General features: G+C 31.6%; 3 protein-coding genes across 3 annotated transcripts; all 3 read right to left on the bottom strand.

The window, feature by feature from the left end:
• Positions 1–1,153: 1,153 nt before the first annotated feature.
• Positions 1,154–2,177, bottom strand: LOC147802481 (uncharacterized). Its single transcript, XM_087152721.1, has 2 exons — positions 1,892–2,177; positions 1,154–1,785 (listed from the first exon to the last, which is right to left on the bottom strand). Exons 1-2 carry the CDS (start codon positions 2,175–2,177, stop codon positions 1,154–1,156), a joined length of 918 nt encoding a protein of 305 aa, XP_087008847.1.
• Positions 2,174–2,710, bottom strand: LOC147802480 (uncharacterized). The gene has a single exon (XM_087152720.1). It carries the CDS (start codon positions 2,708–2,710, stop codon positions 2,174–2,176), a length of 537 nt encoding a protein of 178 aa, XP_087008846.1.
• A 334-nt stretch (positions 2,711–3,044) lies between these two features.
• On the bottom strand, positions 3,045–6,296 carry LOC147802479 (uncharacterized). Its single transcript, XM_087152719.1, has one exon. It carries the CDS (start codon positions 6,294–6,296, stop codon positions 3,045–3,047), a length of 3,252 nt encoding a protein of 1,083 aa, XP_087008845.1.
• Positions 6,297–14,485: the final 8,189 nt, after the last annotated feature.

Below are 14,485 nucleotides of genomic sequence, written 5' to 3'. Positions count from 1 at the left end.
GTTTTGCTGTATTTATAAATATTCAATTTAATTATAACCTTAATATCATATTTATAATTTCAATCCAAAATATCATAATTTAAATTAATATGTTAGTAGGGATATTTCATAACTTCATAAATGATTTTTACTTATTCATTACATTATAAAACTTATATTTATTTGATTTTAAACTATATTGAGCTATTATCAATTTAGTTAAATTATATGGTCACTATTTGTATTCACAAAATCACTATTTGTAAATTACTTTAAATTATTATTTGAAATAAAAATTATTGTTTGAAACTAAAATTATTTGAAACCAGGTGCCTATTTTTTATAATTAAAAAAACTTGAATCTGCAAAACATGTTAAATTCTTTTAAAACGTGAATCGATGAAACTAAGTAATTTAAAATCGGTTGTGATTGGGTGCTTGCAACTCGAGAAAAAGTGAAGTGCTTATGCCAAACCATGTGATTTAATTCTGATTTAATTAGATACCTGTAAGCGACGTTACACGTGAGTGTCGAACCTGATTGGCTTCTGAAGCGACAAATGCCATGAATTACCTACAATGACGCTACCTGCAAGTATCCAATCGAAATAAAAAGTATAATAATTTATTTATTGAAAAGCAAAATTAATGGAGAAATAGAACTATTTCGTACAGGAGAAAAGTAAAAACAATCGTCACACTCTTATTGATGCCAATGATGCTTTTGTCGGTAGTATCTCCCTGAATATTGTTTCATTCAGTCGTACTCAGCTTATTAATTATCTGACTCCATTTAATTTCTATACTTTACAAGATTATAATAATTCTAGTAGAAAATAACTTGACACGATGCATTAACTTTCACCATTATCATTTAATCAACATTCGAATACAAACATCGTTGCCATTTTCTCTTTTAACAAATATAATAATTACAACTTAAAGAACATATAAAATAACTTTGTGACGTCAGACATATATTTACAAAAACTATCACTCTATTTTCCACACTCCCACCTTTTGATAAATGCTAATTTATCAAAACAGTTAAGGTTAAACTAATTTTAAAACATTCAACTCAATCCCCCACGCACGCATATAATCAACACACATATAATTCAACATTCATATAAATTAAGATAGAACAGTTTACAAATATTAATGAGAAGTTGAATTAGTTATCATAACGTTTTGGAAGTCTAATTCTTCTTCCGCACATAGTTTGATCATTCTTGGAATCAGAGTCTGGAGCGACCACAACTCTTGGAGCAACAGTCTGAGTTGTATCAGAGTCTTGATTGACAACAACTTCAGGAGCAACAGACTCAGTTTTGCTAATGTCTACTTTCTCGCACAGTTCATTACTACATGAAATCTCTAAGGGGTATATATTTTTAACAGGTCGTGTCAATTCTCCATTCGCAGTTTTAACTTTAACCACACGAATGAAATTGTCATGTCCAGGAAAAACTTCAATAATTCGTCCAAGTGGCCAATCCATTCTCTTCTTATTATCACACTTAATTAACACAATATCACCTATCTTTAACTCTTTGATTAGATACCTTTTCTTAACAGGTGACTGCACTAAAAGACTGAGATATTCATCTCGGAATCGTTTTCGAAATTCCTTACGTAGCCTTTGCTGGTATCTCAACCTTTTTGAAATATTAACATCATCCAAATGATCCAAATCTGGGACACCAACAGTAGGAATATCCTGAATGAACAATGATGGAGATAGGGGAACCAAATCTCTTGGATCATCTGAGACATAAGTGAGAGGTCTTGCATTAATTACAGCTTCTACATCACACAAAATGGTTAGAATTTCTTCGTAAACAAGACAAGCCTTTCCTAACACTTTTTTTTAATTGACTTTTCACCATTTGCACAATTCTCTCCCACCAACCGCCCCACCATGGTGCAGCTGGGGGATTAAATTTCCATTGTATTCTGTATATTGAAGTGTCACGAATTATTTGATCCCAGTTGAGACTTTTCATAAGATTCGAGGCTCCAAGAAAATTGCTTCCGTTGTCGCTATATATTATTTTAGGCCGACCCCGGCGAGCTATGAACCTTCTTAAGCCTAAAAGGAAACAGTTTGTGGACACACTTTTTAGTAGCTCAAGGTGAATAGCACGATACACCGCGCAGGTGAATAGTAGAATCCACAATTTTTCTCCAGTCTTCATGTACAACGTCCTGCCAGATCTATTCCAATTACCTCAAAGACTAAAGTATCCCTGGTTCTATCTTCTGGTAGTGATGTAGGAATGGATTCAACTCCTTTGGCAGCATGCCTCCTGCACCGGACACATTTCGCTATTACACGTTGCACAGTTTTTCTGCCTCTTAAAATCCAGAATTGCTGCCTAATATTCGTCAATACAACCTGAGTTCCAGCATGCGAGAGCTGTAAATGACGTTCATGGATGAGTTTGTTGACCACATCATTATTAGATGGGAGAATGATTGGGCACAAGAAATTTTCTTCATCTTTACGTCTTATGATCTTGGTCTTGAGTCTAAGAAGTCCTTCATCATCATGAAAGGTACAAAGCGATTTTAGCTGTTTATGACATTCACTTTGCTTAAAATGGTCTTCTTGAATAAATTTTACAAGCTTCTTTTCTGCAATTTCTAATTCAGTAATTAATAGTTCACCTGTAATTTTCTTATTTCTTTTAAGTGAGTTATTTGAAAAACGGAGGATCCAGGCAATCATTCTAAGTATTTGAGAATACTTCGAAAACCTTCTGTTGTACCATTTTCTCTCTTCCTCAGTAACGAGAAAGGTAGACGATAAGTCAAGACCTTTTCTTTTTTCTTTTGAAACTTCCTCTTCATCTATTCGTACTTCTGATTTTGGCCAATTTTCTTCGTCTTGTCTCAACCATAACGGCCCCTCCCACCATTTGGATCTTAAATAGGCTCTAATTGAACAACCCCTTGAAGGTAAATCGGCGGGATTGTGCTCTCCGGAAATATGTTTCCATGAATCTTTATTCGAAAGCGTTCTGATTTCTCTTACTCGGTTATTAACAAAGACTCCCCAGTTCTCATTCCTTATTATCCAACTGAGAGCGGTTGAGGAATCCGTCCAATAGGTTAATGGGCATATCAAACAAATCCATTGCCTTCATTACGGAATGGGCGAGTCGTGCTCCAATACAGCATGCAAGTAGCTCAAGTCTGGGAATTGACATCTTGTGTAAAGGAGAGACTCTACTTTTCGCTTGAATAAAATGAACACTTACAATTTTGCCTTCAATCCTCCTAAGGAATACAACAGCACTGTATGCAAGTTTGCTTGCATCCGCAAAGACATGAAGGCTTATTTGCGAGCTGGGCTGGCATATATCAAGACATCGGGGAATTTTAACGCTGGATAGTAACTCTAAATCTTTAATCCAGACTTCAAATTTATTTTGGATTTCTTCTGGAAGTTCTGCGTCCCAACCAATCTTGAGATTCCAAGTTTGTTGCACCATAAGCTTGGGAATAACTGTCACAGGGCATAAAAATCCGAGAGGATCGAATATTTTATTCACAGTTGAAAGGATATTTCTTTTTGTCAAATTTTTCGTCGCTTCTTCAACTGATTGTATATCACAAAAAAGAGTATCTTCGTTTTTATCCCATTGTAATCCCAAAACAGATATGGGTTTATCAGAAGTTTTTATTTCGTAGAAATTGGAATGTTCCCACCCTCTGAGGTCAAAACGGCCTCTTTCCAATAAATTTCTCGATTGATGAATGAATGTTATCATTCTTTCTTCAGTTGGCAAAGAGGTAACACAATTGTCTACATAAAAGGATCTTCGTAAGATGTCTGCCGTTTCCTGCATCTCTATTGGGGCGTTTTCTATCAAGTTATTCAATACAGCAGCTAATAGGAATGGGCTGTATGTAAGTCCAAATACGACACGCCGATGTCGGAACACCTTCGTTTGCCTTTTTTCAAAGTCCTTCCACCACAAAAAACGGAGAGAATCGCAATCTTCCTTCGAAACAGATATCTGGAGAAATGCCTTTCTGACGTCGGAAACTATGCCAATCTTATCCTTGCGGAATCTCATTAATATAGGTGGAATTTCTTCTAGAAGATTTGGACCTTTCTCCAAACAGTCATTCAGTGACAGGTGCCCTTTTACATGACAAGAAGCATCAAATACAGGTCTTATTTTGGTTGTAGAGTTCTCCTTTATAACGGCTCTATGAGGCAAGTAAATAGAGGGACGTTGATGTTCTTCTTCGGGTACTACTTCTATTATCCCTGATTCTTCCCAATCCTTGAAAACTGCATTGTAATCATTATACTTTTCCTCTCGTATGAGCTTCAGGGACGTCGAAATAAGTCTTTTCTCAGAAATGTCCCTGTTGTCAATCAACTCACAATTTGCTTCTTTCCAAGGTAAATGGACCTCATAACGGCCATCTTCGTTTATTGAAAAAGTTTTGCTAAAATGATCGACGGCTGCTGCTTCCATTTCTTTTCTGGATTTGGTTTCAATAGGATCTTTTATACCGAGTATATCCATTTCCCAGAGATTGGCTATTGATGCGTTTTTTACAAACAATGATGTTATCAGGTTGACTGAGGTATGGTCAAATCTCTCTCCAGGCACTTTACCCATGACTATCCAACCCAAATGAGTTTCACACGCTATTAGGCCACATTTAAGCTTATGTATGCTCCCGGTAAAAAGTTGGCCGCAAAAATCAGCTCCTATTAAAATTTCTATATCGGGACAGTTTTCTCCATAATCTGTTATCCATATTTTGCTTTCTTGCAATTCCTTATTCCAGGGACCCTGTTTAAGTCTAGGGATCTCACTGCAAATTTTTGGATGATCCAAAACTTCTATGTCACATGAAAAATTTCCACTGAGGGCTTCAAGATTTACTTTAAACAGTTTATGTTGCTTTTCCTGAGTATTAAATCCACCAAACAATGCATGAAAACTTTTCTTCTCTATTGGATCCAAGCCAATAGTTTCAGCAGTACTTTCAAGTATGTATGACCTTTGCGATCCACTATCAATCAGAACTCGAACTTGGCGTGTTTTACCGCTCGCTTTCAACTTCACAATTAATGTTTGAAGTAACACGTCTTCTGTATTGCAATGGCTTGTCAAACTGATTTTTGGCAAGGTCAAGTCGGTTTTCTTTTCAGTTATTTTGTTAGCTGGCAATTCTGGACACATTAAAACCAAGTGCCTTTTGCTACACAAAACACATTTTACGCGAGTTTTGCAGAATTTTGATCGGTGTCCGATTTTCAAACATAGAAAACAACACTTCTTATTACGTAAAATTTCTTGTACGTAATTTCTTACGTAAAAAAGCTCCCAATTAAGTGTTTGAGCGTGAAAGCATTCTTTACTGTCGTGCACTTTGTCACAAAATACACAAGGAGGATTTATTTTCTTCTTTTCAAGTGTTCCCGAGAACAAATCATTCGCAGTAGTAAATTGTGGCGATTTCTCTTTTCGTTGCCGGCGTTCATTTTCAAAGCTGGATTGTTCCAAACGATTTCGATCATTTTCAAAACTGGATTGCGCCAAACGAATTCGTTCGTCTCCTTCTACTTCGGTTTTGAGAAATGCCAATAAACTTTTTAACTTTGTGCTGTAAACATTATTTGACGAATCATCAGCTATGGCGCCTGGGTTTCTTAGCCATACTCTAAAAATGTCTTCCGGAATACACGATTCTACAAGTGGAAAAAGCATGGCAGCGTATTTGTCGGAGGTCAAGCCAATCGATTCCAGCGCTCTTAGATATGATTCTAACTTATCATACAAACTACTGGTGTTAATTTTATTTTTGGCTCCTTTTGCATTTTGAACAACCAGTTGAAGAAGCTGTCTCACATAAAATTCAATTAATAACTCATCTCGCCCAAATCGGGATTTTAAACTTTCAATCGCCTTTTTATAATTCTCACTTGTGGGCGGAAAACTATCGATTATTTCTCGAGCTCTTGTTCCTTTGCTGATGCATTGAATTAAGTATTGGAATTTATCCTCATTTTCCAATTCATTATCCTCGTGTATTCTTTTAAACTGACTCCAAAAGGAAAGCCAATCTTTTAACTCTGAACTAAATTTTACCAATTCTATTTTCGGCAATTTCAATTTCCTTTTCGTTGACAACGAACAACCATCTAAACTTGCTCTATCTAAACTTGTGTTTTTCGCCAAAAAAAACTCGAAATTTACTTTTGCAGAATCTATTTTTTCATTATATTCTTCGATAGCATTATATTCATCATCGTATTTTTGCTGCTCGGAAGTATCTAATAACATGTCGCAGATTTCATTGTCCAATATCGCCAAAGACCGATGAATTCTTTCTAAGCGAGCGTAATTTACTTTAATACTTTCCTCCTGAGGACTTTCTTCCGCCAACAATTCAGTTAATGCATTGTAAGTTTTGGTAAAATTGCCTCTAATTGGCGAGCGTTTCTCAAGGTCTGGTTTCTTAGGACAAGCGCCTTATCTGGGCGTCAGCGGGACGTCAACGTCACGCTGACGCCAACAAAATACTGGTTTGTTAGCTCAAGGCCTGGTTTCTTAGAACTAGCGCCTTATCTGGGCGTCAGCGGAAAGTTGACGTAGATCTGACGCCAAAAAAGTACTTTTTTGTTAGCTCAGCATGAGCAGTCGGTCAAACGCAGACATTATCTCTCATTGCGCATGCGTTAATAACGTAAACAAATATTTATTTTGAATTTGCATTGATTTTGTTATTGTCGACCAGTGTTTTAGAGAACAAATAATGACTTTGTCCAAGAAAAAACACATTATAGTTGAGCTAAATAAAGAGTGCTAAGTTTAATGAAGAAGCTATGTTGAATGTCAAAATCAAAATCTTGGCTGATTTCAATGTGCTGTTGGATGTTGTCCGCCATTGCTTCTGTGGTTAACGTCACGTTGTAATCCAACTGCAGTTGAGTTGGACGGTAATTGTAGTTCAAGATGAGCGTACGATGACGTGTACTATCAAACTCACAAATGGACCAATCAGAGGTTAGCGCTGATTTCCAGCTGACGGCGTCCTGTCCTAAGAAACCAGGCCTTTAATCAAGAGTTCCATAATTTAAAACTTAAAGACACAGTACCTTTTAAAGAATCACGTCCGTCGGTCACCACTAATGTCGGTAGTATCTCCCTGAATATTGTTTCATTCAGTCGTACTCAGCTTATTAATTATCTGACTCCATTTAATTTCCATACTTTACAAGATTATAATAATTCTAGTAGAAAATAACTTGACACGATGCATTAACTTTCACCATTATCATTTAATCAACATTCGAATACAAACATCGTTGCCATTTTCTCTTTTAACAAATATAATAATTACAAATTAAAGAACATATAAAATAACTTTGTGACGTCAGACATATATTTACAAAAACTATCACTCTATTTTCCACAGCTTTATTGCTTTCAGTAATAGGTTTTAACTGAAATAAATAAAATGAGGTAAGTTCTAAAAAAGCAAAATTAATGAAGAGAAGGCCTTTTATTAGGAGAATGATGATATATCGTCACACCGTTATTGACTTTAATGAGTTCTTATAAGGTTCGGTACGATGTACAAATTGAAATAAAAAATAAGCTGCGTACTAAAAAGAAAAAAATAATAGAGAAATGGTACTAATTCGTTTAAGAGAATCGTAAAAAATCATCAGACTAATATTGACGCTGATGAAGCTCAGTTCATTTTAGTAGTAAGTGCAAACTAAAATAGAAAAATGAGCTATATAATTTAAGCATACCATAAAGCGAAATTATATTAGCATTAAAATGCATGCTATAAAGCAAAAACAGTAAAGAAATGATAGTAGTTCATATAGGAGAAATGTAAAATATAGCCATATTGTTCTTGAAGCCAATAATGCTTAGTTAATTTTGATAATAGGTACTTCAGATATTATGATATTTGGTGCAGTTTCAATAGGTACTAAGCGTATAAATATAGGTGTAATGTATACCTCCTGAAACCACCCTGAGGGCCGGTACTTTTTACCGTAATTTGATCTGGAATTTTTACAGTGTAGAATTTATAACAGCATCATATTTATTTACATAGCTGCCCATTTATAGTCGTCGCAACTTTCCACCCATCAATCTTTTTAAACTACAACCCATTCATCAACTTATCAAAAATCAATGGCTTTTCTATAAAATGTAATGTTTTAAATTTTAGAAAAACAAAAAAAAAGAGTGATAATGCATTTTCGGTATTCATTTTAACGATAAGAGCTTATTCAAGTTATCTTCAAATATTTCCTTCTCAAACCCCCTTTTTTTTCTTGAAAGATTATGAGTGATAAAAGACACATATAAATTGACTTAGTTTTTATTTTGAAGCGCTTGGTGATAAATTTCATGATAGTTTCAAAAAACGACGACATAAAACTTTATAGCTTTAAAAGAAAGACGATCATCGATAAAGTATCCTACTTATTCCAACCCTTGAGATAAATTTTGATTCATGCTTTGATAGGTCTCAAATTTCATTTTGTTTATGCAAAGAGTAATATGTATCGTTCTTGTGCCATCAATATCTATAATAGAAATCTAAAAAGTTTCGGGCGGAAGATACTCAAGCTATTTTCAGAGCTCATGGTTTCTACGTGATAGAGATCTCTTTTTATAAAATTAAATCAACTTATCAAAGTAGAACTGTCCTTTTTTATCGCACGTGGATTTATTTTTTCTGTAAATTGGCATTTTCCTATTTATTTCAATTTTATCAAAAAAATGCTAAGGTAGATTGATTTAAATTCAGTAATGACACCTTAGAACAAATTTTCTGATACATTTATACAAATTCTTGATCTTGCTTAATTTAAATCTGAAACTAGTTTTGCTTCTAAAGCTTTTAAAATGAGATTTTATTTTATTTTTTGTCGAAATGTGCAAGTTTAAGTACATTATATTTAGCAGTGGGTTGCGTAAATACTGCAACTAATTTCTACGGCTAATTTTACAGTTAAAACACTTCACCTGAATTAAAATTGTACCAGTTCATAATAGAAATACGCCTCTAGCGACGCGACCACATTACCGTGTATGGGTTCCTATACAATTTTAATCCTGGTGATGTGATTTATCTCACTAGTTATGATCGCATAAATGTTGCAACTTTTATGCTATCTCCTGTTATTTATAATGTTTTTAATCTTGCGAATTTCGTCAAATACTCTCTTGTGCATTCAGAAACAAAAATATTGTTTCCTTGCGTTATTTTACTGAGTGCTACATTTTAATAATATGTTTTGAAATCAATAAAATATTTTCATATAAATACTAATGTGTAACTATATCCAAGCAAAAAATGTCTATCTGATTTAAGTAATTTGTGATTTTATGATGGGATTTCAGCTCCCTAAGAATGTGAAAAGTATAGAATTATTTTCAGAGTATCCAATACTTCTTTCATCTCATGGGATAAACTTGATTTCTTCTTCTCATTTTGTTTACGCAAAGAACAATCTATATAACTGTTCTTTTTGAGTAGCATTTGTCCTCCGTTTTAATTATAAAGCTAACTTAATTTCCTACCTCTTAGTGATATGGGGATTTATATGAAAATATTTGCGTATACGCATGTTCAATAGTTAACTAATTGTTTATTTTGTTCATGGCAATGCTTTTAAAATGAGTTTCTATAAAACCAAATAATTTCAAATTAATTTTAGTTGAAACAAAAAAAAATAAATTTTATAGGGGAAAGAAAAAAAAATGCAAGTTATTAAATCTTTTAAGAAAAACGTAGAAATTCGTTATACTTTTGTTGAAGCATAATTCCTTATTATATAAATATAAATGCTAATGTAAAATTACAAATCGGCACAAAGCATTTAATGACTGATTTATTTTATAAATTTATTATTATATTTACAAGTAAAATAATAAGAACGTGAATTATATTAGGGGAATAAATGAATTAAAAAAAAATTTAAGCACTAATACTACTATCACATTTTTAAAACAAGCGTAAATAAAAAGCTTCTGAAGGAAATATAAAAATACAAATATATATATACATATATATATATATATATATATATATATATATATATATAGGTGATTATCAAAATAATGGAAACACTTGTGAATAAAAGGGACATTAAGGAATTCGCTTCATAAGAATTAAAATATAGTCTTAGCTACCAGTTTTTTTTAATATAAAAAGTACATATATTAGGTGGTATGAGAGAGCTCTAGCAGAGTTGTCTACGCTTTGATTTTTTGTCAGAAGCATAAAATGTCAGACCTCACAGATTTTCAGAGAGGCTAAATTGTAGGAGCCCGGCTAGTTGGAGCAACAGTGACCGAAACATCCCAGCTTTTAGGCGTTTCTGGAGGTACTGTGTCTAAAGTCATGACAGCCTACACACAGCGCCGAAAGACAAGCTCAGCAAAGCAAAATAGTGGACGGAGGGAGAAGCTGAGTGAAACAGACCGACGGGTATTGAAGCGGATTGTAATGTCTAAAAAGAAAACAACTGCAGCCAAAGTGACTGCAGAGCTCAATCAGCATCTGGATTCTCCAGTGTCAGCAATTACAGTTAGGAGATACCTTCATAAAGAAAACATTTACGGCAGAACAGCAATTCCCAAGCCTTCTAAATCTAAGGTGTTTCCATTATTTTGATAACCACCTGTATATATATATATATATATATATATATATATATATATATATATATATATATATATATATATATATATATATATATATATATATATATATATATATATATATATATATATATATAAACATAAACTGAAGAAATACAACATTTTAAAACTTTAAAACTTGTAACATTTTTAAGCTTTTAACGTTGTTAGTATGTTATCACATAGCTAATATACATTAAGAAACGGTACCAATCAACAGTCTTTAATAAAATTGAGATAACTAACCTAATTTGAATATTTCATTTTGTGTAGTTTGTAATCAGGTTTAACTTGTCAGATAACAAGACACCGGCGTTCTAACATAACAAACATTCGAGAACATCCAGGCTAATCTTTTTCATAATGAAATTTCTTAAATCTGTATGCTGTTAATACCATCAGAAAGGCGACAAAGAAAACAAAGATTATCTTCAAAGTAAAACAAATCCCTTTGCAGCTATCTAAACCGCTTTGTTTTATCCTGACAGCTGTCAAAAGTTTATTATCTTCACAGATTTTGGGATCTTAACAATGCTAGTAAGAAAATTAAACATGACAAAGTGGCTTGTCGTTTTAGGAAATATTTCGGGAGAGAATAATAGATGATCAGATGTAATTAGCAAATATTCGCTGAATGTTATCATAGTGTAGTACGTACAAGAGAGATATTTAAATTTCTCTCAAGGAAACTGTTGGGTAATGTTAAATTCTTAATGAAATATTTAATGTGATACTGCAGTTAAAGATCAACAAAATAGATAATTTTTTACTTCATGAAATATTTTCTATACTTTATGTTATTTTAATATCTTTGTAACAACACGGATAAAATATTCCAGTAAAATTGATATTTCTGGTAAAATAAGCACAGTTTTGATATAAAAAACCAAAATATGCGGGTTAAACCATTTTTTAAAATTTACCTTGAAATTCAGTTTATCAAAATTATAGTTCTTATTATCACACATTTAGTAAAAAATACAAAGCTTCAAACTTAAGCTGACCTAATAATAGGCTCTTATGCCATGCCCCAAAGTATTATGATAAAAATACCATATTTTAACTCTTTTTCAAACTTTTAGCACATATTATGAGACTATACTTAATTGCTATTTTTACCAAAGCATTTCGGTAAAAATTACCGAGATTTCGGTGTTCCCCTACAGCTGAAAACACGATAAATATATTATATTTTTTCTCAGTGCAGAATCACTATACTTCGAAAATAGTTTATTTTATTACCACAGTTGAGCATCTGATTTATACAATAACGTTATTTTCTTGTCCGATTTCGTAAATTCATAATATTAAACTTTTCCCAAGAAGACAAAAGAACTTATTCCCAGATAAAAAACAGCAAACACTAGCCAATTACTTTGGTACTTCAAGACAAACTTGCATGTATGAATTTTTAGGTTATCCTGAGGCTCATTAAAATGCATGGCGAGAAAAACCTTTAAAACCTTCCACAGTTAGCCAGGTATGAAACGGATTTTAAATTCTAATTTATGAGTCCTATATTATAGAGGAATTATTTTAGGAAGCTATATAATGTAAATCTGTTTTAAATCTGCCACACAAATATTTTCAATAAAATGTAACTATCTATTATGTAAGTTATGTAATATTGTTCCTTTGTTGACTAGCATAAAATGTTTTAAATGAGAAAAAAAACTTGCCTAGGTATCTCAATAATTGCAAAACCCATTACTATCGTTAATTTAACATGTATTTGGTGATATTTTCACAGCTTCCAGAAATGGACGACTACAAAGCACTTTTAAGTAATATATGGCTTACAGTAATTCAATATAGTTACAAACATGAATTTTCAGTAAAATATTTAATTGTGAATTTAACTTAAATTTTTTTGGAAATATTGTAGTTATAAAGTTTTAAAATTGTTAAAGTTAACGCATGCATGCTAAATAAATTCAAAAATAGAAGGCACTCATTATTTAAAAGAGATACGATATACTTTTTACTATACAGACTAAAAACGAGAACTTGAATAAACATAAATGAAAGTACAGAAATGCACTGAGGAAAAAATATGGTCAAACTACCAAAATATAGTAAAATTTTCCGTGTTCCTGGCTCAATGGGAACACCAAAAACCTTTGTAGTTTTTACTGAAGTGCTTAGGTAAAAATTTTTGTAAAACTGAAATTAAAACATGGTTTTAAAATATATGTGACAAAGCTTAGAAAATGACATAAAATTTGGTCATTTTATCATGATATCTTAGGGTACGGCACAAAATTTTTTTTTATTTTAAATTTCTTTTCAGTTTTATATTTTTTATTAAATATGCGTTAATAAAACTAAAATTTTGAGAATCAGAACTTTCGGCAAACCGCAGCCATATGCTCGGAAAAAATATGAAAATAAATAATTTGATTGTCACTTATTTTAAGTTTTATTACCCAAAATTATGATTTTTTTACGAGAAATGTCATCACCATACAGTGAGGTTATTGTGCCAGTTTTTTTTCCTTATGTGGGTTTACTATAGCTTCGGTTCTATAAACAAGAACCTTTCTCAGTGTTCAAACTTCAAATAGCCAAACACGTCCAAAGTTATTTAATCAGCATTAATTAACGTAATAACAAGTTTATAGGTAATATAAACAAGTGTAACGAAACTATAGTATATAAAAAATACTATACTATAGGTTTCGTAACTATATGAAAACTATATCGTAGCATTTCTTTTACATGCGAACCTATAGTGTGAAAATATAGTATGACTGTTTCTGTACGTTTATTTATTTTTTCGTCAAGTTTTTTGTGTTTATAAATTGCTTTAGATATTCAGTATTTCAAGAATGTTAACGTAAGGTATTAAAATATAGTCGCTTGAAAAAGTTCACTACAAAATGTTTAAGATGAAGATTATTAAAGATTAAATTAAAAAAGTTAAAAAACATTTGCTAAAGTTATTTTCTACTTACATGATTACATGATTATGACCTGAAGTAGTTATATTTTAAAAACTATATGACAAATAGTATACATTGAATATCGTAAACCGGGGCGAGTCTACCCATTTTTTCAGTTTGTCAACTCTCAAGTGGTCAAACTTTTGTAAATATTAATGAAAAAAGGCTTTTAATAGGTGTTTCGGAATCGCTATTTATCCCTCTTTAAAGCTTGATTTTAGAAAATATTAACAGTTACGCTGTTACTGTATATTTTTATAGAACTGGTGACAAATCTCTCGTATGGGGCGAGTCTACCCATTCTACTAAAATGAATGTTAACATTGTAAATAATCAAATTTTACTATTAAATTGTTATTTTAGTTACTATATAGGATATTTATGAAGTAAAATTCATAACTTTATTATATATTCCATTTTTTTATTCATAAAATAACACAAATTGAGTATTTGATCGATTATCACATTTTGATCACAGTTTTGTTTTTATAAACATTAACATTATAAAATAACATTTTTTTCTGATTATTGTTGATAAAAATAAATTAAAATTAATGTAAATTTGCAATTAAATAATTAATAAATAATAATAATTAAAGATTATTAACAAAATCATGGCATTTTTTTGTAACATTTAAATCCATTTGTTTTGCGAATATAATTTCGAACCATCTGTAATAATAAATAATAATTTATTTAACTTGCATTAAATAAAAAAAGTTAATTTTGTAATATAAAAATTGAAAAAATAGGTAAAATAAACATATTTTATATTTACATTTATATTTAACCTATAAATTTTCTTATTAATGATAAATTTATCAATGCAGAATTAAAATAATATACTCAAATTCA

Source organism: Parasteatoda tepidariorum, chromosome 10 (genome assembly GCF_982258835.1).
Source record: "Parasteatoda tepidariorum strain Cologne lab strain chromosome 10, Ptep-v5.0, whole genome shotgun sequence".
NCBI lineage: Eukaryota > Metazoa > Arthropoda > Arachnida > Araneae > Theridiidae > Parasteatoda > Parasteatoda tepidariorum.
Note: the sequence above shows the minus strand (reverse complement) of the source record. Positions and strands in the feature narration are given on the sequence as shown.

What these genes read in the sequence shown, in the direction of transcription:
- LOC147802481 (XM_087152721.1), bottom strand. Translation starts at nt 2,177, where the DNA reads ATGAAGACTGGAGAAAAATTGTGGATTCTACTATTCACCTGCGCGGTG. An exon ending in AGCTGCACCATGGTGGGGCG is followed by an intron (nt 1,786 to 1,891) that starts GTTGGTGGGAGA and finishes TGTGTGATGTAG; the next exon opens with AAGCTGTAATTAATGCAAGA.
- LOC147802480 (XM_087152720.1), bottom strand. Translation starts at nt 2,710, where the DNA reads ATGATTGCCTGGATCCTCCGTTTTTCAAATAACTCACTTAAAAGAAAT.
- LOC147802479 (XM_087152719.1), bottom strand. Translation starts at nt 6,296, where the DNA reads ATGTTATTAGATACTTCCGAGCAGCAAAAATACGATGATGAATATAAT.